General features: G+C 33.3%; 1 protein-coding gene across 1 annotated transcript in view; it reads left to right on the plus strand.

Moving 5' to 3' along the window:
• The first annotated feature begins 1,859 nt into the window (after positions 1 to 1,859).
• Positions 1,860 to 24,137, plus strand: part of LOC141403396 (SEC14-like protein 2) — a 32,406-nt gene continuing 10,128 nt past the window's right edge. The window contains exons 1-2 of the mRNA XM_073985747.1: positions 1,860 to 2,291; positions 2,933 to 3,066. Coding sequence (XP_073841848.1) covers positions 3,016 to 3,066 — 51 coding nt within the window. The 5' untranslated portion in view covers positions 1,860 to 2,291; positions 2,933 to 3,015. The remainder of the gene's footprint in view (positions 2,292 to 2,932; positions 3,067 to 24,137) is intronic.

Genomic DNA, 24,137 nt, shown 5'->3' on the forward strand with positions numbered 1-24,137 from the left:
CAAAACAAACCAAACCTTTTCCACTGTTATGTGTCGTTGAATTTCAACGAAGGCTTATCACAGCCATAACCAACCATACAAACCATGCCAGTGTTCCTCAAATAGAACATTGGTGGCGTTTTTTATTGGGATAGCTGATACAATTTTTTTTTTTAATAGTCTGGCTTAATCTCATTGTTGTTGTTTTAATATTGTAAAACAACTAATTAACTGGTGAAAAACTAATACACATGTTTTACTCAATATTATTGCTCTCTGCTATTATTTTCAATTATAAGTTTTTTTTTTTGTTGTAAAAATTCACTACATCTGGCAAAGGATTTCTGTAAATATTTAGGGTGGTTCTATCCTGGTGAGCCATTAAAACATGATAATAGGTGTTTCTTTGTACGTGATAATTTGTACTAACTATTACGAAATGTTACTAAATGCTGCCTTTTTACACAAAAGTTCAGTAAAAAAGAGAGAAATGAGAGAACAATTTTGACAGTTGTTTGCTGAGAACTTGCTAAAGGTTGCTAGAAGATTTTTTCAAGCAAAATTTAGCAAGTTCGATCAGCTGTTTTTCAATTATCTGCTGATGGTCAGTTGGTCAATGTTTGTTGGTTTTTTGTCGAAAAAAATTACAAATATTGCGATTCCGTCATTTATTAATTATTTTATTAATCTATTTTACTTAAAATTGTGGAACTTTTCCACAGCTTTCAATTTAGTTTTTCCTTCATATATTGGCGATAGTTTTTGTTTTGGTATTTAACTGTTATTTTGCTAAAGTTTACTAAATGCTGTCTTTTTACTTTTTTCTCTTTTTCCGTATAGTTGTGCTTATTCTCTGAAAACAAGTTACTGAGTAAATCTTACTAAAAAAGTAAAAAGACACAACTGATATTTTGATATTTTTCATAAAGCGAGTAAGTACCGTTATAAGGCGTATGTGCAACAAGTTATTGAATATTTCGGTTACTATATACTCTACATATCCACAAAAATTTAATTTACAATTTCTCTCCTATCGTTAGATATAACGGTATTTAAGATGAACCGGAGTGTATATCCCCAGCAAAAATACTCATTACAAAACCCTCTACTAATCCATTATTTTAACAAGGGCATTTCGCGCGAAATAAGTACACTGCACTCCGGTTAACTACCTTTCATAAAATTCCAAAAAATTGAGGCTGTTATGCGGTAAATGCAATTATGAAAATCCCGCATAGCTACCCCATGTTGGTAGTTACAAAAATCCCATCTCAACCTTATAAAAAGTGACAACAATTCGAACATAATCGTCAAAAAAGAAAACGATGTAAATTTAAATAGTCATCGGTAATAAACCGAGAAATGTATTATTAAATGTTATTTTTGGCGAAAATAGTTGACAGGTAAAAATCCGAAACGGGTACTTATAGAAAAGTAGTTAACCTGGACAGTTTGAACTCATTTATATGAACAAAATTTGGGGATTTAGATTGTGAGGCAATTAAACGGGAAAGGTAGTTAAGCAGAGAGGTAGATAACCGGGGTGCAGTGTAGTTATTTTGTGACTACTTATAGAAGTAGTTAAATAAGTAGTCGTGACTACTTATATAAGTAGTCACAAAATAACTACTTATTTCGCTCCAATTGCCCTTGTTAAAATAATGGGTGAGTATTTTTGCTGGATCTGTAAATAAGTTACGTATTCGACCAAAACAATTGTTTTGGGCGCCACTGTAAACAAAGGTTTTCAATATTGTACATTTCGGTCATCGTTTACGATTACTTATTGTGGCAACGACAACTAGAAAAAATGACGAAGCAAAACCAATGAAAACAGCTGACTATGTTTTATTGCTTGTTTATTTTATATTTTGTTTACCACATTCACTGCCACACAACCAACCAGCCCCAATAGCCCCAATCCCCCCAAAACAGCTGTTAAGAGTGGTTTAATACGTTTTAAAACATAACAAAACAACAACGCCAAGCACTCTGACACAAATGCGAGAACCAGAAACTCGAGAGATACATACTGACATATCTCACAAAACAAAAAAATGAACCTTACTCAACTGCTTATCACATGCTTCTCTGGCTATCGACTTCTTCGAATGGCCCCCGAATGGAGTCTAATGTACGGTTATTCGAACTGTATGGAAAAAGAGTTTTAATACAACGAAGAACTGGGGTATTCAGACCAGTTGTAGAATAGCCGCGTGCATTGAAACATCGCTTCTCATTCAAAAAATTTAGCTTGTAACCGCACAGCTGTTGTTCGTTCAACAGAAGTCAGCCGTCGTCTTTAACAGAGTGTGAGTGTGTGAACTAAAAAAATAATATAAACTGCTGAAGAAAAAATGAAATAAACTGAAAATTTTTGAAGGCAAACCACTACAAAATTCGGCTACTTAGCAAATATTTGCAGACATTGAGTTCTTTGGTAGCGGTAGTGCTTGTTCGCGGATATGTCTGAATGACCTACCTACTATCTGTCCATCCATCAGCGACAGTCGGTCGGTCTGTTTGTTTGCAAAACATTAACATATTTCTTTTATCATTGAACATTACAAGGGCAATATAAAATAATTCGTTTTTGTTAGCTTTAGTTTCACTTGTCGTAAAAAGAAAGTTATAAAAACGTCCTATTAACCTGCAATAGTTCCATAGAACAAGTGTGAATAAACGAACAAGTGCACAAACTCTTGAGTTAATTTACGATTACAATTGAACTGTGTATCGAGCGAACAAATAAATAAAGTCTAGTTATCTCAAACACTCCATCTAATCCAACCGGCCAAAGAACCAGATTTTGCTGCAACCGTACATATTCGTGCGTGATAAGTGTTCAGTTATTGATTTTCTTTCGCGTATTCTAAAAAGTCAAAAAATTTTGCCAGTTCTATTTTGGTAATCAAACAAACAACTTATAAAAAAATTAATTATTCGCCTACAGGTAAATAAATACACAAGTCATTGCCAAAAACAACAGTACGTCAGCAGATCATCACAGAATCCAACAACAACGCAAATTGCAAAATGTCATTGGAATTAAATCTCACCGATAGCCAACAACAAACTCTTGCTGAGGTAAGTACTGTCATGTCGTAGCATCTAGGCGAATGAATATGCAGTCATAGGGCAAGCGCACTTTGAACTAAGAATTTTTTACATAGCAATTACATACATATGTACATAAATTTCGAATATTATGTATTTATTACTCGGAAGTGTTAACAGCTACCAAAATACATATGTATGTGCAAATGAGCATGCATACATAAGTATGCTGGCTGGTGTTGCAACTTATTTATGTATGTAGGTCAGAATTAGTTTATATACGAGGGTCGTTTCAACAATTATGTACGGTTTATTTTGTTCGCAAGTTCAAAATTTCCTTTCATAAAAATGTGTGCCTTTGCTTTGTAACACAATTTTTACCCTACACTACAGTGTAACAAAGGATATTATTAGGTTGTTTGTGTATTAGCTTGTAACATGCATAAAGAAACGAGATAGACCTATAGTTCCTTTTAGTCATTTTAGGGATATACATAAAATCTCTTTCTGAGTCACTTTATTGCTGTCTGTCCATGTATTCTTGTAAACAGAGTACAGATCGCATTTATTGTCCGATTCGCATTCAAATTAGGAAAGATCTTTTTTGCCCAAGTACGAACGCTATTTATTTTGGTAAGATTCGGTTAAGATCATATATTAGGCCGGGGCGATTTGTATGGAAGGAAAAAAGTGATAGTGGGCGCCTGGGATTGTACTGAGCAAAAAAGTCCACTAGACCATTGAAACTTTTTTCAAGGATATTTTTGCCAAACCATATCTCAGAAACTTGACCTATCCTGAAAATTTCCTTTTGCGTTCTTAGTGCACTCACCAAGGGCTTTCATCTCCAAAAGGAAATTTCCACCCACTGACTTTGAGTCAAATTTTGTAGCACAGTGTAATTTATCGATATTTTCCGAAAAATGTGCACTTTCTCGGGGCCATAACTGCCTGAAGAAGCGTTCCAATGCTTTTGCGATGTACTAGGGAGTTCTTAATTATTGTCTTTGCTACAATTTTTTCTTTGTGTTAGATCGAAAATCTGAGTGGTTTGGTTGTTACATATATGCCAAAATATCCAAAAAAACCTTGACAAAAAACTTTAAGTCAAAATCCGGGGGCTCGATTTTCTACGGTGAATATGGTCTAGTGGACTTTTTTGCTCAGTACAATCCCAATAATCAGAAAATCCAGGCGCCCGTGGTGGTGTTCAAATCGCCTCGGCCTATTATATATGTTCGCCCGATTTCATGTATCGGTTCAGATTTGCATATAGCTCCCATATATATTTTATTCGGTCTAGAAATAAATTAGCCAAATTATATTGAAATCGGTCCTAATTTGGTTATAACTCCCATATATGTATATGTTCGGTAGAGCTGGTATCGATTATTTTTTAAAAATCATCGATATTATTTGATAAAAAACCCCTAACCAAAAAATTGAAATGAATAGAAATTACGCTGCTTTTCGTTTTTGTGGATGTGGGAGAAGTAAATTGTATTTTTGTGTCTTTTTTATTAAATAAAAGCAATTGTTTTTTTCTTGTTTATATTTCTTTGAAGTACTTGTGCAAAATGTCAACAAAAGCATAGACATTTCTGCCATTTTTATTTCGAAATTAATGGTTATGATAGCTATCGATTTTTTGAAATAAAATATCGAAAATAACTGAAGTACAGTACACATTGTCAGTTTTGAATGACGATTTTTTGCAATTATCGATAACTGTCCAACCGTCCAGCAACCACAAAATATTTTGTGGTTGCATGATGAATGACAAAAATGAACGGCCACACTAGCAAGCAACAACAAAGCTGTCATTCAAAACCGACAATGTGTACCCGGCTTAATGTTGGGAATATCGATAGTTTACCAGCTCTAATGTTCGGCCGATTTTAGGTAATTTTGATGAAATTTGGAACCTACGACCTAAACCATGCTAATAAAAATCGAGTATGAATATTAGAAATAAATCCGTCCAGTTTGATTTTTGTTAGGCAGCCAATAAAGGTCTTTAGAAGCACCCTTTCTTCCAGAAATAGTCCATAGAAGCACCCCGTCTTCCGGAAATAGTCCATAGAAACACCCCTTCTTTCATAAAGGGTCTACAGAAGCACCATTTCTTTCATATAGGGTCTATTGAAGCACCCTGTCTTTCAGAAAAGGTCTATGCATGTCCGTCCGTCTATCTACATATTTTTGTAATCAAAGTACGAGTACATGTCGTTTTTATTATCCTATCCGAGTGAAAATTGAGGATGTTCATTTTTTGACCAAAGAACGAACACTTTTGCTTTTGGTAAGAATCAGTTCAGATTTGGATATAGCTCGGATATATATTCCATATCTGTAAAATTTTGATGATATTTGGATAATGTCACGGAATTTAGATTTATCTCCCATGTATATTAGGGCGAACCAAAATACAATTTTTTTTTTGCAACCCCTACCCTCTAATTTTTTTCCATTTGATCCAAAAAACTTATATATGAAGTATTATGGCGATCTGTTAACGTTAACCAGTGCCAACCTAGCAATCTTTGTTTCCATAGTAATTTGTGTGGATCCAAAGTTGCATTTTTCACGAAAATTCTCTAAAGGCCGCAAACTTTACCAGTTCATTGTTGTGGCTAAAAGTCGAAAGCGGAATCGAAGATCAAATCGGGAAGTCGAATTCGATCAAGTATTTGGGAGCTCTGAATTGAGCGGACATAGGTCCACGTTTTAGTATGGCCTCATATAGCAATACCAACGATTTCAAGTTTTATGATTTACATTTTCGAGCAAAATTTGACGTCATATCGCATTTATGGTTCTTAGAGATTAACATTTCTGTATAAAAAATGTTGATTATAGAACCGCATTGTGGTATAGCCCCAACATATGTACATTGTGGGACATTGGTACTTTCGTAACAGAAAAACCAGTAAGGAAAGGATCAAAGTCGGGCGGGGCCGACTATATGATACCCTACACCACTGTGAATATGTAAAATATAAATCGGAGCTATATCCAGATCTTAACCGATTTTGATATAATTTGGCTCATTTATTTCCAGACCGAATTCAGTCACACATTCCAAATATCATTGAAATCGGACTTATGTATCGTGTTTGGAGCAGAAAATACACGAAATCGGCCGAAAATATATATGGGTGCTATATCCAAATCTGAACCGATTTCGATATAATTTGGCACATTTATTTCTAGACTGAATTCAGTCACACATTCCAAATTTCATCGAAATCGGAAATATATAGCGTGTTTGGTACAGAAAATACGTGAAATCGGCCGAAAATATATATGGGAGCTATATCCAAATCTGAACCGATTTCTATATAATTTGGCACACTTATTTCTAGACCGAATTCAGTCAAACATTCCAAATTTCATCAAAATCGGACGTATATAGCGTGTTTGGTGCAGCAAATACGTGAAATCGGGCGAACAAATATATTTGGAGCTATATCCAAATCTGAACCGATTTCAATATAATTCGGCTCATTTATTTCTAGACTGAATTCAGTCACACATTCCAAATTTCATCGAAATCGGACATATATAGCGTGTGTGGTACAGGAAATACGTGAAATCGGCCGAAAATATATATGGGAGCTATATCCAAATCCGGACCGATTTCAATATAATTTTGCACACTTATTTGTAGACAAAATTCAGTCACACATTCAAAATTTCATCAAAATTGGACATATATAGCGTGTTTGGTGCAGTAAATACGTGAAATCGGGCGAAAATATATATGGGAGCTATATCCAAGCTGAACCGATTTTCACCAAAAGCAATAGCGTTCTTCCTATGGCTAAACAAGTTGTAGTCCCCAATTTTCAGCTGAATCGGACAAAAAATGCGACCTGTATGTTGCGAACAAAAATACATAGGCAGACGTACAGACAGACAGACGGGCGGACACGCATAAATCGACTCAGAAAGTGATTATATGTATATCCCCAAAAGGAACTGTGGGTCTATTTCGTTTCCTTTTGTATGTTACATACAAATGCACAAAGACATAATACCCCTTACCACTGTGTGGTGTAGGGTATAAAAAAAATATTCCTTGTAATTTCAGAACTATTGAAAATAAGAGTTTAACTAAATTACGTGATGTCTATCTACGGCACAGACAATTTTTAATGTTCGTATCGTTTTATGTCATTGTATAAATGTTATCCCAGATTTTTGGCCCAGTGTATGTTTGTGAAGACTCATTTTACAACATACAGAATGAAGCAAAATAAGTACAATGCCTTATAAATATGAGGGGAGAGGGAGGATTTGTTAAAGACAACAGCTTTTTACTATACCCTACCCATTTACATTCAGTTTATATCTTCAAAGGGATTCATATTTAGAAAATGCTATTACATACATATGTAAATATACGTACTTACCCAGCAAACCAATCGTACCGATATCGTAACGAAATCGGAACAAATTTCGGACGTTACGTCCGATATCTGATCCGAAATCGTAACGATATCTTAACGAAAGTTGTATGAAGTGGTTGACATAATTTCGGAACGAATTGTCGGAGCGAAATCGGATCGATTTCGGTCAGAATTCGCAACGAAATCGGAACAAAATCCTTGGGAAATTCGGAATTCGAATTTCTTCCTCCGAATTTTCGTACAGATTTCTGAACGATTTCGGAATAATGTCGTATGAAAATCGGAGGTACCTTCCGAACTTTCGTAAAGGTTTCTGAACAATTTTGGAATAATTTCGTATGATTATAGAAGGAAAAAATTTTTTCTTTGATGCCTCTTTTTTATTGATAATTTTTTTTATTGGAAGATTATAATTTCAATGATATCTAGTGATTTTCACTGTTGTTATCATTTTGTAGTTATAGTAGAACAATGTAAACTTTGTGTACGAATATGTTGAGTCTATCAGCACTAGCTTGAATTATTATATGTTGCATTTATATTTAAAATATTTAAAAAATGTATATGCGAATTTTATAACCAACCAGTTTGTTTTTCGACAACAAACTAAAATGTTACTTTTTAGATATATACAAAAGGTGGTTGTTGTGCGAAGGGAAAATTGTTTCCGACATATCGATCCGAATTCGTAACGAAATCGGAAGAAAAACATTAGCAAATTCGAAGGGAAATTTACTTCCGACATTTTCTCCGAAATCGGAACGAAATCTGAACAAATTCCCCTACGAAAAATCGTATAGAAATCGATACGAAATCTGAACGATTTTGCTTCCGAAATTGTTTCGATATGTCGGACATCCGACATTTGGTTTGCTGGGTACCCAGCAAACCAAATGTCTGATGTCCGACAAGTCTGAACAATTTCGGAAGTAAAGTCGTTCAGATTTCGTTCCGATTTCTAAACGATTTTTCGTAGAGGAAATATTTCAGATTTTGTACCGATTTCGTTCCGATTTCGGAACGAATGTCGTAAAGAAATTTCCTTTCCGAATTTCCCAAGGATTTTCTTCAGATTTCGTTACGAAATCGGACCGAAATCGATCCGATGTCGCTCCGACATTTCGTTCCGAAATTATGTCAACCACTTCATACAACTTTCGTTAAGATATCGTTACGATTTCGGATCAGATATCGGACGAATCGTCCGAATTTTGTTTCGATTTCGTTACGATGTCGGTACGATTGGTTTGCTGGGTATACATACATATGTATGTATGATATGTATGTATATGTAGATAGATGCTACATTGCTTACTAACTATATGTAGAACACATTTCGCTGGTTCATTGTTTGAAGGAAATGTTGTGATGTAAAAACGACTGCACAACTACTATTCGCTTTAAAGGAACTCTATCGAACTGTGGTCGATACTTTTTGTTAAGGGTTATATTATATGAACTACGAGTATTGTTGAACCCGTTTCTCTTTATCCAATGTCGACATTTATATAAGCTCTGTTTCTTTTCATGCAAGAAACTTTAAGTTTTGCCATTTTTACTCAGAAAACCGTACACTAAACAAACTGCATAACTTTTATGAGAGTTGTTTATAACTTTTACTACTTTTTCTACTTAAACCATTTAATAAAACAGTAAGAGAGCAGTAGTTAAAAAACATAACTACAAACATTGTCAATATTTGACAATGTGTCAAAAAAAAATTATAGAATATAAAATAACTTACTGTATTGTAATAGAAAGATTAAATGTATTCAAAATTCAAAGGTCAATGATATTGGCATTAAATGTAATTATTATAGTTCTAGATAAATAGATTCAACACTAAGGGCATACATTTACTTATTTCCATATGTATGTATGTGATTGCTATTTCACTACATTGTCAATTAAACTACAAAAATAAAAAAGTCATTTTATATGCCTTATTATATGTTTTGTGTATCAACACATGAATAATGCGGGATTTTAACCCATTAAAATGTATATATCGTCACCATAAATACCCGAAGTCGTTTCTCCAAAAAATTCAAAATTAGTTTTTTGATTGAATCTAATAGAACGTTTATATATAACCGGATTTAACAAACCCACTGGGTTTAAAATGTCAATTCCATTACATATACGTCAAACAAATCTTCATAAAGAAGGTTAACCCTGCAAAAGGCTATAATATAAACATGGCCTAATACATAAGACTAAAATATATGCTCTTGCAAATTTTCAAGCTTAAAAATAACGATCCCATTCAAGAAAAGGCATTTCGGAAAATGGCATAACATTGCAGATTTTTTTGTAATGACGTATCCCAAAACCAAGCATTTCCGCGGTTTTGGTTTCATTACTTACTCCCATTCGTATATTATTGATAATATCCCATATACTCCGAAATACCATGTTATAGTTATTTCATTTGGATGACAACCTGTGAAATATGTAAAATACGTAATACGTAAAATCGAACCTTCATATGGGATATTTACCCAACAAGAATCTGAAATATAAAAGGACCAGTAGAAAAAATCCTTTAAAAGGCTTCACATCTGGCGTTGGCGATATATGTGGACCTGCGCGTGCCTAAAATGTTGTAACCACAAGAAACCTTAAAAATGTGGCTAAAGTCATAGTTAAAATCGTGATTTGGGGGTAAAACCAACATGTGGACATATGGCGTAAATTTTTCGTAGATAAGTTTCTGACCCCTTGTATCCTTAAATAAAGAATTACTGCTATTTTTGTATGGAAATTCTTTAAATCCAATAAGTAGCAAACATCCTGAAAAAACCGAAAATCGGGTGTACTTATTATGGGGCTATATTAAAACATACTATACCCGCAATTCTCTGTAGGAATGCCGCATTCCAATATAGAAGACTAAATACTAAATTTCAGCCATTTCGGCGCAAAATGAAGCTAAATCCTTCAAAATCGGGTTGTACCATTCTATGGGGCTATATAAAAATCTAGACCTGCACTGACAAATTTCTGGGGAAAATTGTGTATCCCCAAGGAAGACAAAACACTAAATTGCTGGTATTCTATAGGATAACGCGGCAAAAAAAAACGGAAAAAACCGAATATCGGACGGTGCCGTTCTATGGGGCTATGTAAAAAACAGAATTTTTACTGTCAATTTTCTGGGGAAAAGTTTTTTTTACAAATTTTCAGCCTTTTCGGCGTGATAATGAGGCTAAACAACAATCATGTGGTAGCGTTCTATGAGGTATATATCAAAACGTGCACCGATAGAGCCAATATTCAATACCAAACATCCTAGAAATTTCTGAACCAAATTATAAAGTAGGTTTATGACTTTTTTACAACCTCATATCCCTGTATCATAGCGTGATGAGTTTTGCCATAAGATTACATAAAATCTTAATTAAGAGGTGATTCGGTAAAAAAACCTCACGCACAAAATGATTTTAAAATTTGAATTTATCAAAATTATGGACATTTTTTTGAAGTCAATGAAAACAGATATATAATTGAAAATAAACTTTAGAGCCACATATAATAATTAAAATTACATAAAATTTATTTCTCATTATTTTTCTTCAATTCTGAGAATCGTAAGAAATGTCGTAAACGCTTTTATTCAAAAATATAATTTTTTAACAAAAAACAAAAAATTTGAAATTTTTTCAAAGTGACTTTTTTCGCGACTTTTTTAATATTTGAATGAAATAAACGTTATTATAGTTATTAGTAGGCTTATATTTATTCATTCGTGCAACAAAAAATATTTTTTTGAAAAAATTGTTTTTTTTTCATTTTATATATTTTTTCAAAAAATTATTTTTTTAAAATCGATTTGTGTGTGAACTTTTTTTATATTTCAATGGAATAAACGATAGCATAGTGATTAATAGGCAAAATTTCATTCATCCCTGCTACAGGAAATCATTTTTGAGGAAAAATGTCAAAAAGTCATAACCCTATTATAAATCTCTATCTTACATATTGCGAACGATATCTTAACGGACAAGATTATTACGACTATGACTTTTTTACAACCTCGGATATCTGTATGATATTTTGATGAGTTTTTACCTAAGATTACATAAAATCTTAATAATAAAGTGATTCGCTTGTTTTTAAGTCTGGAGTGTTACCAATGGCTTAAACTTCATCATTACTCTCTATTACAGAGAGTAATGTTTTTTTAAAACGAACTGACAGTGTTGCAAAATATTAGTGATCGCTACCAATATCATGATTTCATCCCGGCGAACGAAATTATCAATTGGCTTCTCAGTTTTTGAAATGATGCCTTTTTAGCGAAAACCCGAACTCTAGTATTCTCATATGAATGAGAATCACACTCACTTTTTTCGCTAAAAAGGCATAATTTCAAAAACTGAGAAGCCAATTGATAATTTCGTTCGCCGGGATGAAATCTTGATATTGGTAGCGATCAGTAAAATTTTGCAACACTGTCAGTTCGTTTTGAAAAACATTACTCTCTGTAATAGAGAGTAATGATGAAGTTTAAACCATTGGGGGGTAACACTCCAGACTTAAAAACAATCAAATGAGATTGAAACTTCAACCAAAAACAAAACAAACAAAAAACAGCGGATGGCACGCGCCGGGGAACTTTGTTTAAAACAAAAACAAAATTCTAACAACAACCTCACAGGCAACTGTGTTGATTTTTTCAGAATTTTTAAAAAAATTTTGAAGTCACTGTAAGCCGATATTTATCTGAAATCAAGGTATAGGGGTACACGACACAACCGTTTGTTCCACACTAATTTTATCCTCATATCATTATATATATATATATATATATATATATATATATATATATATATATATATATATATATATATATATAATTTATATTATATATAACTTTATTTCATATATCATAAAAATTACAAGTGGTTTGTGCGGAACCTTTTTCAATGTTTAAATGGAATAAAATTTATTTTAGTCATTAATAGGCAATGAATGACCTCATTCGTGCAACAGGAAGTCATTTTTTGAGATATTTTTTTTCGTTTCATAGTGTTTTTAATTTTTTTAAGTGGTTCGTGCAGAACCTTCTTTGATAATAAAATAATTCTACGTTTTTTTAGGCATTAATAGGCAAAATTTCATTCATTCTCACTACAGGAAATCATTTTTGAGAAAAAATGTCAAAAAGTCATAACCCTAATGTATACGTTAGGGTTATGAACTTTTTTCAAACTTGTATACCTGCTTATGCCATGTTCATTAAGTTATAACCCTATACCTTTTTTCTCAAAAATGATTTCCTGTAGCGAGAATGAATGAACTTTTGCCTATTATTGCATAAAACTAACCTTCATTTCATTTATGAATTAAAAAGGATTCCACACAAACCACTTTCATATTACACGGTGCTCTTGAAACAAATTTAAATGGAAGGTGCTTACACCTCGGAAGTTTTTGCGGATTCTGAAACTACAATGTTTATGGATGAGAAAAATCAAAAAACAAAAAAAATCGCCGGAGCGCTTTTTAAATAAATCGCGATTTAAATTGACATTTTTAGAGGTTGTTTAGGTTTTCACGATTTTGCTTAGACACCGCGATTCCTATCAAAACAGGGCTAAAGAAAATGTTGTAGTTATGAAAATTCTCTACCAGATTGACCTTTATGGTATTCTCGTCGGTTTAACCGTTTTTGAAATATAGAAGTTCAAATTGGGACAATTCAAATTCAATACAATTCTGCATCGCCCCCTTATAAAACAATGTCATGACTGCAAATTCCCAACTTAAACTTATATATCTAAAAAAAGGTTAGAACTTAGGATAAGTTACTTAAGCCAGACTTGTAGAGAATTTTCACAGCTTTAAGATTTTCTCAGGTCCCATATCGATAAGACTTACCGTATTCAAGCAAAACCGCGAAACCCTAACAAAAAAAACCTAAAACTGTAAACTGGGCTTCTTTATCTCAAAAATGGTACAGGCTGGGAACAAATGATAAACGTCAATCCTCTAGAGAATTTTCACAGCTACAATATTTTCTTTAGCTCCACTTCGATTGGACTTGCGGTTTCCAAACAAACTCGTGAAAACCTAAAAAACACCTAAAAATGTGAGTTTTAACCGCGAATTATTTCAAATTCCCTACAGCGATTTTTTCTTGTTTTTGGATTTTTCTCATCTATGAACATTGCTGTTTCAGAATTCACAAAAACTTCCCCTGTGTAAGCAGTTTTCATCAAAAGTTAGTTAAGGAGCACCCTTCATGAAATTGTTTTATAAGGGGCGATACAGTCAGTGCATTGTCCCAATTTGAACTTCTATATCTCAAAAATGGTAAAAACTACGAAAACACCGTAAAGGTCGATCTTGTAGGGAATTTTCATAGCTACAACATTTTTATTAGTCCCATTTTGAAAGGCCTTGCGGTATCTAAGAAAAATCGTGAAAACCTAAACAACCCCTAAAAATGTTAACTTAAATCGCGATTTATTTAAAAAGCGCTCCGGCGATTTTTTTTGTTTTTTGATTTTTCTCATCTATGAACATTGTAGTTTCAGAATCCGCAAAAACTTCCAAGGTGTAAGCACCTTCCATTTAAAATTGTTTCAAGAGCACCGTGATTATATATTTGTTAAAAAAAAGAAATGCTATGAAATGAAAAAAATCTCCAAACATTTTTTCTTGGTGAACAAATGAATGACCTTTTGCCTATTGATGACAAAAATAACTTGTATTACATATAAATATCGAAAAAGGTCACACGCATACCAATTTTAATTGATATGGTTAGACATCGGATTTTGCATATTTTTCAAAAATTCAAATATGACGATTTCGTAATTTTTACATGGTTTTGGACATGATTTGTCGCATTTGTATTTATACATTATGCTATGTACCAATATGACAAAAATATATAGAGAATCATTCAAAAATACCATAATTTTCCTTCTTGAATTTTTGAAAAATATGCTAAATCCGATGTCTAGATATGAAATATTAAATAAATCTATATGTATATGATATAATTTTGGTCATGTCGAGTGGCTTTAAAGCTTGCTTTCAGTTATTTAACTGCTAACAGTGACTTCAAAAAAGGTCCAAAGCGCCAATAAATAACAAATTTTAAATAAGTTTGTGAGGAATGTTTTTTATGGAATCACTTTATAATTAATATTTAATGTAATCTTAGGTAAAAACTCATCAAAATATGGGATAGGAGGTTGTATACAAGTCATAACAATAATGTAAATATGTTTTGTATTTTATTTAATTTTGATGTTGGGGTGTACAAGGAAATATTGTAATGCCTATTTTTATTTACTTTATTAATTTTTGCCTTCCAGTCGTTTATCTAAAATGTTTAAACAAAATGTTTAATGGTTTGATAAGAATTTAGATTTCGATAAAATAGACTGATAACAACAAAGGTTTAAATGTCCAAACTTCAAGGAAACAAGGTCATTACATTTTACATGCAAATATTTCAGTTTTTTATCGTAGAAATTATAAACAATGTATTGGCAGTTAATAATACATTTCAAACCTGACAATAAATTACATCGGCAATTTATTGTCAAGTTCAATTACAATGACAAGATAAAATGTTATAAAAAATCATAATTCGTGTAATTTAATATATATATATATATATATTTTTGCGTTATATAGTTGTGTGCATTTCAAAAGAATTATCGATAAATTAACAAATCACTATACTGCCCCTGAATCATACGAGGGGGCACTTGTTTTGATTACTTTCTTTATTCGTTTTGTTTATTTTTTATTTATTTTATCGCCACAAAACTAAGTTTATGCATTTTTACCAGTCATGGCACGTTTTTTAGAAATATCCAACCAAAATCACCCAGTCGCATTTATTTTTTCATTCGTGCAAACAAAAAACGTTTCGAGAAAAAATTTCGAAAACTAATAACGGCCAAAATTAATAACATCCAATAGTACCGGCTATACTAAACAGTTTGGAAGAGTTTTTTGTTAACAAAAATCGTTCACGGAAGTAAACAACTTTTTTTTGTTATTGTGATGGTCTCTGTGTTGTGTCTAATGATGGATTGTTTGTTGTTATCTATTTAATGAACAAAAATCGGCGTTTCTCCAAAAATGTTTAAATTTTGTTTAAAAACATAGCACACTTAAATTAAAGCTATATACATACATTGGTAGCTATGTATGTATTTACTAAATGTACAAATGTAGTCATGTGATGGTGTTTGTGTGTTTTTTGGCTCTTACACTTAGCCATTAAAACAAGGCCTCGATGTTGAAAACAAAAGCCAATATCAAATGGCCACCACACAAATGCATGGCGACCATCGTCTTAGTACTTCACAAACGACAACATAAATTTTAAGTAATTTTGTCTGTCTATTCAAACAATGTCCAAAATGCACTAAAATCATAATTTGAACACTCTGCGTTATTTAAATATGTTGATATGTACATTAAGTTTGAGGCTTAGTCGATCTACAATACGGCAAGGCGAACGGAAACTTCCCAATTCGAAAAAAACTCAACTTTTGTTTGTCATCATGAATTCAAGATAAAATGACCCTACCGCTTATTAAACTTGGATTTGAAATAAATAAATATTTAGAATGAATGAGTAATCACCAACTGGTACATGTATTTGAATATTCAGCTCACTTAAATGCATATATGTTTGTGTATGAATCATTATTTACAATTGTAAGTACAATTGGAATAGCAACTGTGTTGAACCTTCGCCACAAAACTACATTTTCTAAGGTGAACTTTGATAAACTTTAACAACTTTCATTAACCTTCCATGAAAATAAATCTTATTTTTTTTCAAGGTAGCAATTTAAAGAAAAATGTATTACTTTAGAATTCTGAATTTAGTCAAACCTGATTTATTGCTTTATTTTAATTTGTTATCCATTTTAATGAAAGAAAATGTGTTTCTAAAGCAAAATTAAAACATTGCCAGAACTGACAAAATGAATATTTATACCCTCCATATTATGGTGGAGGGTATAAATATGCATTTGTCATTCCGCTTGTAACACATCGAAATATTCATCGGAGACCCTATAAATTATATATATTCTTGATCAGGTAAGTCGATATAACCATGCCCGTCCGTCCGTCTGTTGAAATCAAGATACAGCTCGCAGTTTTCCTTTTCCCCCCAAACTTGTCGGTACAGGTTCACGCCTTAGTATGGCCCCCATTGAACGGCACCTCCCTATTTTCGGTATTTTGAAGGTTGCGACCTCAATATTCCTCCGAAATGGCTGAAATTTGGTATTTGGCCTTCATTTGGGGCATTAAATGTTCCGTATGAAATTTGTCGGTATTGGTCCACGCCTTCATGGAACGGTACCGCCCGATTTTCGGTATTTTGAAGGTTTTAGCCTCATTATCACACCGAAATGGCTGAAATTTGGTACTTAGTCTTCGTTGGGGGTATAACATTTTCTCCCAGAAATTCATCGGCGTACGTCCACTCCTACATATAGCCCCCATAGAACGGTACCTCCCGATTTTCGGCATTTTTAAGGTTGTTGCCACAGCAACCCACCGAAATGGCTGAAATTTGGTATTTAGCCTTTTTGGAGATAAAAGCCTTTCTGACTGAAATTCGTCGGTATAGGTTCATATTTCGATATAGCCCCCCGGATTTTCGTAATTCTGAAGGTTGTGACGTGAATATCTCACCGAAAGACTGAAATATGTTATTTAGTCTGCCATGGGGTTATGACATTTTCCAGAAGATAATTATCAGTATAGGTCCGCGGGTTCTTACATCCCCCATAGAATCGTACTTCTTGATATTCGATATTTTGTAGGTTTTACCGAAATATTGGACATTTGGTATTTGTAGGTATAGACCGACGTTTTGATATAGCCCCGACGTTTTGAAGGTTAGCCACATTGTTTTAACGAACTTGCTGAAATTTGGTATTTAGTCTTCTTCATGAACGAAAGGAAACTTATTGTCCCATTTTACTTCAATACAACTCGTGGTGGAGGGTATAACAAGTTCGGCCTGGCTGAACTTAACGCCGTTTTTACTTGTTTTATTTCACTTCGTTTGTTTTTCATCTTTGTAGCTACAATCATCTTTCATACACATTTTAAACATGTTTATACATTGTATTAACCATTGGTATTAGTATATATTTAATAATTGAAATTGTTTCTAATTACCCACACAGCTAGAGTTAAAACCGGTTCAATTATTATTGTATCTTAAAGTTAAAAGTCTACTTGGGGCACGTGATAAATAAAATACAAAAATAGAGAAATGCATAAACTTGTACTGACTGTTTGACAATGCATTAAAATAACCATTTTTATAAAAAATATAAGATAAAATTTTGAATACAATTACATACATATTTTAATTTACATTTGTACACATTATCCGAATCACAGCAAATGTCCAAATATTTAATGTCAAGTGAAACCAATTAATGGACTTTACGTGAAAGTAAATCTTAAAACACAAACCTTAGATGTATGTATGGATATATATATATATATATATATATATATATATATATATATATATATATATATATATATATATATGTGTGGCACCCTTCGGTTTAAAGGAATCGAAAAATTCAATCAGTATTAAATTGAGAAAGTATTCCCTTATTGTTTTTGTTTTTTTTTTTTTAATTACAAGACTTACGTCATTAGCGATGAAAACGACATATTGAAACCACAAATTTATTTGTGTTAAATTTAGGGTTATTTCACAAAAAGTTACCTTGAATATTGCACATTGAAATTAAACAAGTTAATTAAAAAATATAAAAGAGTCGTACATTTTCGGTGCACAGTGGTTCAGAATCGTTTTTTTTTTTCTGGTCAAAATTCTGTCACTTTTGAACGAATAGAGATAATTTTAATACCCTAAACCACATTGTGGTAAGGGCTATTATGTCTTTGTGCAGTTTTATGTAACATGCAAAAGGAAACGATATAGACCCATGGTTACTTTTTGTGATCAAAGTACAGGTCGCATTTATTGTCCCATTCAGAAAATTGGGGAAGATAATTTTGTTAGCCATAGGGAAATCGGTTCAAATTTGGATATAGTATCCATGTATACATATGTTCACCCGATTTCATATATTTGGTGCACCGAACACGCAAATTCTGTCCAATTTAAATGAGATTTAGAAAATGTCACCGAATTCAAACAAGAAATAATTGTGCAAAATTATACTGAAATCGGTTCAGATTTGGATATAGTTCCCATATATATGTACATATGTTCGCACGATTTCATCTATTTACACGGTGCGCCTTAACTAAATTTAAAAGAAAGGTGCTTACGCCAGGAAAGTTTTTGCTGTTTCTAAAACTACAATGTTCATAGATGAGAAAAATCAAAAAAAAAAAAAATTAACAATGTACTGACTGTATGGCCCCCTATAAAAGAATGTCACGAAGGGTGCACCTTTACTAACTTTGAATGAAAACTGCTTACACCTGGAAAGTTTTCGCGGATTCTTAAACAGCAATGTTCCTAGAAAAAAACACTAGAGGGATTTTCAAATAAATCGCGGTGAAAGTTCACATTTTTATGGTTTTTTAGGTTTTCACGATTTTGCTCGGAAACCGCAAGTCCTATCGAAATGGGATTAAAGAAAATGTTGTAGCTGTGAAAATTCTCCAGGGGATTCACCATTATGATTTGTTTCTAGTTTTTACTATTTTTGAGATATAGAAGTTCAGGTCACATTTTCAGATTTTTGTTAGGTTTTCACGATTTGCTTGAAACTTTGTACTTCTATATCTCAAAAATGGTAATACCTATAAAAACATTATAAAGGACAATCTTATAGAGAATTTTCACTGCTACAACACTTTCTTTAATCCCATTTCAATAGGGCTTGCGGTTTCCAAGCAAAATCGTGAAAACCTAAAAAAGCCCTAAGAATGTGAACTTTGGCCGTGATTTATTTGAAAATCCATCCGGCGATTTTTTGTTTCTCTGATTTTTCTCATCTATGACCATTGTAGTTTCAGAAACCGAAAAAACTTCCCTTTCATTTAAATTTAGTTAAGGCGCATCATGTTTAGTGAAACAAACACCGGAATTCTGTCCACTTTAGTTAGATGAGATTTGGAAAATGTCACCGAAATCAAACTAGAAACAAGTTTGCCAAATTTTATTGAAATTGTTTCATACTTGGATATATGTAGCTCCCATAAATATGTTTACCCGATTTCATGTATTTGGTGCACCAAAGAAACACCCAAATTCTGTCCAATTTTAATGAAATTTGGAAAATGTGATAGAATTCAAGCTAGAAATAAGTGAATTTGAATATTTGAGGTATTTGGTGCACCACACAACACAGATTCCCTCACAGCCATGTTAATTGTGCCAGATCTGGCTAGCCTTATTCCGATATCCTTGTTCCTACTGTCGCATGAAATGGCAGACGGGTTGCTTGATTGATTTGTCAACTTCTGTATCGATTGACTCCGATCCGTAACGCGACAGTTCATCCGGTATTTCATTACCTTCGATATTGTAATGACCCGGGAACCAACACAAAATAACAATTGATTTTAATTTCTCCAAGGTGTTCTTGCATTCCAAAACCGCCGCAGACTTTTTAGTGTAGGACCTGAGTGATTTAAGGGTCGCTTGATTATCCACGTATATAATCACCGGTTCAGATACTCGTAAGTTCCTTATTATGTTGCTTATCAGTTCTGTGACTTTTTTGATTGCAAAGATTTTGTCTTGGAAGACACAACAATTTACGTTCAACCTGTATGAGAGCCGTAAGTTGAGGGTATAGCTGCAGACGCTTGCTCCTATTCTATTGGATCCATCGGTATATACCTCTACACCGAATAGAAGTGGGGAGTTGCTTTCCAAGCCTCCCTGTGGCGTATGTGTACATTAATTTGCTCGAAGTGCAGTTGTGGTGGCTGCCAGTTCTGCACAACAAAGTTCAGTGAATGAAGAGCAAGTATTATATTGAGGACCGCTAAGTCAGTGCTTTTCACCGGTGATTAGTTTTGACGCTGCTCTTTGGACGTTGTTTAACTTATGAAGATACGATGTCTTGTCCAAAGCATACCAGATAACCATAAGTTAAAATTGGGCGTACTATGTACCTGTGGTCTCAGTCCCCAACTCTATCCAAAGAAGTTATTCATGCAAGAAAGGGTTATTAGACCTCTCTTGGAACGTTCTTTCACTCCTTCTTCTCTTTAATTGGTGGTCGGAACGAGACCTCCAGGGTGACTCCATTGGTAGGGTGGATGGTTTGACTTTCTTCTTGTTCGTAAACAGAACCGCCTATGTGTTTGATGGCTTCACTACCAGACCATTCTTGTGTGTCCATCGTGATAGTTTGCCTAGAGATCATTGAATGAGTTCTGATAGTGTTTGTGGGAACTTCCCGCTTATCATTATGACCACGTCGAGAGCATAAGCTATTGTTTTATTTCGTATTTTACACTGTGCAACACTGGAAATGCAAACAACTTCTAATGGGCATTTTCTGAAAGTACATATTGAGACTACGAAAACCTTAATTGGGTTTTGTATTCTTAGATCGGGTTCAGATTTTATGGCATCATCTAAACCGACCTAAACTGAGCCTTTTTTCCATTGATCGGACCTTTATCTCCGAAACTAATAAGAATTTTGCTTTGCAGTCTTCTGCAATATTGTAGCAATAAATTAGTAGAACTTATGTGTCAAACAGATGAACTAGGAAAAGCTGCATCTAGCGCATCAAACTCGTTAAAATTTAGAAAAGTTTACATAATTTCTGAAATTCTGGTCAGTAACTAAACTGTTGGGAGTTGTAACACGTAACCATTCTAAAAATTTTCCAAATAATGTGACCATCAATTCTTCAGAACATTCTGAAACTCTAAAATGGTTATTTCACGTTGTTTAAGTGGTATTTCATAACATACCTTTTACAAAATTTATTTTAAATAATGCTCACATAGGCTGTTTATTCTCATGTTGGGGATTTCAATGAATTATTGAAATATTTCCCAAATAGTTGTTGAAAAAATTGCTATAAACAAGGCGATAGAGGCATTTTACAACAATATAATGTTCTGAAGAGTTGTATGTTACATTCCAGAGAATATTTTCCCAAATGGTAACATTAAAAAGAATTCAACATTTTAGGAGATACGCTGCGAAATATACACAAATTATATAATTTTTAGATATGTTATAAAATTTGAGGCAATAAATGCAGTTTTTCGAGTTCACTATTCCTCCAAATATTTTCTTCTTGCTCTTATCTACAAGTGTGCTGCAGATGTCAAAACAAGATTCGTATTGGTTTCAGAGATACAACACCGATTTGTTTTAAAACTTCGATCTTTAACCATGTTTAGATGAGGCCATAAAAACCGAACCCGATCTAAAAATACGAAACCCAAATATGGTTTTTGCCTATTGGTCCTCTACTTTCATAAAATTCTGGACAGAAGTTGTTTGCACGCGATTGGCTCAAAAATGTTGCACAGTGTTATCAAATTCCTAAAGTATTTCGTTTATCACCAGAATCCACAGGACTGGCTACTAGAACGTCATTTTGTGGTTTGGCCCCTGGTGACAGACTTCCGAATGGAGCTCTCATCCATGTTTGAGTTGATTATCCCGCTGCTAAGCATCCAATTGATCAGTGTAGAAGAAACATCTAAGTTAGAGAGTGAATTATGTATGGATTCAAGCTTAACGTTATTAAATGCACCTTCTAAGTCAGGAAAACCTTTCCATATTCCTCTCGATACAAACCACGACCTCATTTTGTGATGTTTCCAACTATTTGTCCTTAATTTAGGCATGCTGTGCTGGTCATATAGCCGTAGTTGAAAGTCCTGATTTCAAGGTTAGACTGATAGGTCCTTGTAAAGTGTACGACTGACAGGAATGATGCCACGTAGACCGGGCGGTTAAAAGGCTTTGAAGGCGTTTAATGCCCAGGGACGTAGTCAGAAATGCCTCTTGACACCAATTCGGGGTCCCAAGGGACAAAATTTGAACTTTTGCAACCAAAATGTACAAAAAAACGTATAAAAAATTACCATTTCGGGTGGGAATCCGGGTGGGGGGGCAAATCGGAACGGATTTTGATATAGCTCCAAAAATGCATAGGTCGATTTCGGGTATTTTGGGCTCGATATAGCAATATCAAAATCCGATCCGATTTTCACAAATTTTTGTAGGATTCGTTTTTTAGCCACAACTAACTAATGAAAAAATAGGGGATAGAAGTTCCAAAAAATTTTTGTGGTCGCCCTAATGTTTACGTTGGCGCTTTTTACTAAAATTAGTACAATGTAAACATATTCTTAGGTATAAGCATAGACTAATGAATGTATAGACGACGAAATGCTCTCACCGAGTATGTTCCAATTGAGTGTGGTCACTAAGAAACTCAATATAAAATGCCAAAAATACAAGTTAATAAATAGTTTGTTCTGGCAAAAGTCTACATGGGGTTAGTTTTTGATGGGAACTATATTCTCAGATAAAAAAATAATCAAGAAAATATTGTCATTTTCCCCAAAAATTTTCTTCGAACTTGTTTGAGTTTTCGGGTTTTACTGACTTAACCGCGGAAAAATTGAGTAATCCTTCGTCTGTATATGCATTAGTCTATGGTATAAGTTATAAAATTATTGGTGCCATTACCGTGCGTAATTGTTGAGATTTTTCTAGACATATGCAAAATATTGCACAGTATAGAAGAAAATTATACACAAACACAAAATATCGTTTCCGTAGACACCCATATAATAACATAACGAAAGAATAACAAACAAAGGTCGACTTCAGACAGAGTGTCTTTTGTTTTTTTTTTTTTTTTTTTTTTTAGTTTTTTTGGTGGTAATAGCTGGCGTTCTTAGTAAGACAAGGTTACTGGATCACGATTAGAGTATTAACCTGACCGCCAAACAATGTGGCGTAAAGTTACTAACTAAACACTTTGTGACGGAAATGACCATTCAAACCTAATAGTGCTTTTTTTTCGTTGATTTTAGTTTTGTTATTAACTTTGATATTTTATTGTTGCACAAAACCGGACTAAATTGCCGGAATGATGACTAAAAGGTTTTATGTTTATGAAAATCATAAAAAACATAATCACTCTTATTTTGTTTTGCGTTTACTTTGAAACTAAAATCTTTAATCAAAATTTGGCACAACGATTTTATCGTTTTAATTTGTAATTTGTTGTTTCTTGTCATTTATTTTTTGTTGATTTCACTTTCTATTGCTGTGAAAATAAAAATTGCTTGCTCTTGGCCAATATTTCACAATATCCCCTCCCTTTGGTTGGAGAAATAAAACACAGTTTTTACGGGCTTGCAAAAAATTATGTTAAATTTAAAATGTTTTGCATTTTTACATACTAAATATTTATGATGGTTTTTTTTGCGGTGATTCAAAATACATGTTAACGGTTAAGTCACAAATTGCATGAAACCTTTTTTCAATCCATTTGATTGATTAATCGTTGCATAATTTCTTTTGAAAAAGTTGAGGGTTTTTTACTGGAGTTTACACTGATAAAAAACATGTTTAAACCCTATATGCACCCACCGTCATAATTTATATTTGTTCCACAAACATCCCAGGCGGGACAACGGAGACTTCTCTCATACCAATGAGTACACCCCGATTCATATTAGCTCAATGATATG

The sequence above is a fragment of the Musca autumnalis genome, unplaced genomic scaffold (genome assembly GCF_047663935.1).
Source record: "Musca autumnalis isolate F117 unplaced genomic scaffold, ASM4766393v1 scaffold_4, whole genome shotgun sequence".
NCBI classification, from domain to species: Eukaryota; Metazoa; Arthropoda; class Insecta; order Diptera; family Muscidae; genus Musca; species Musca autumnalis.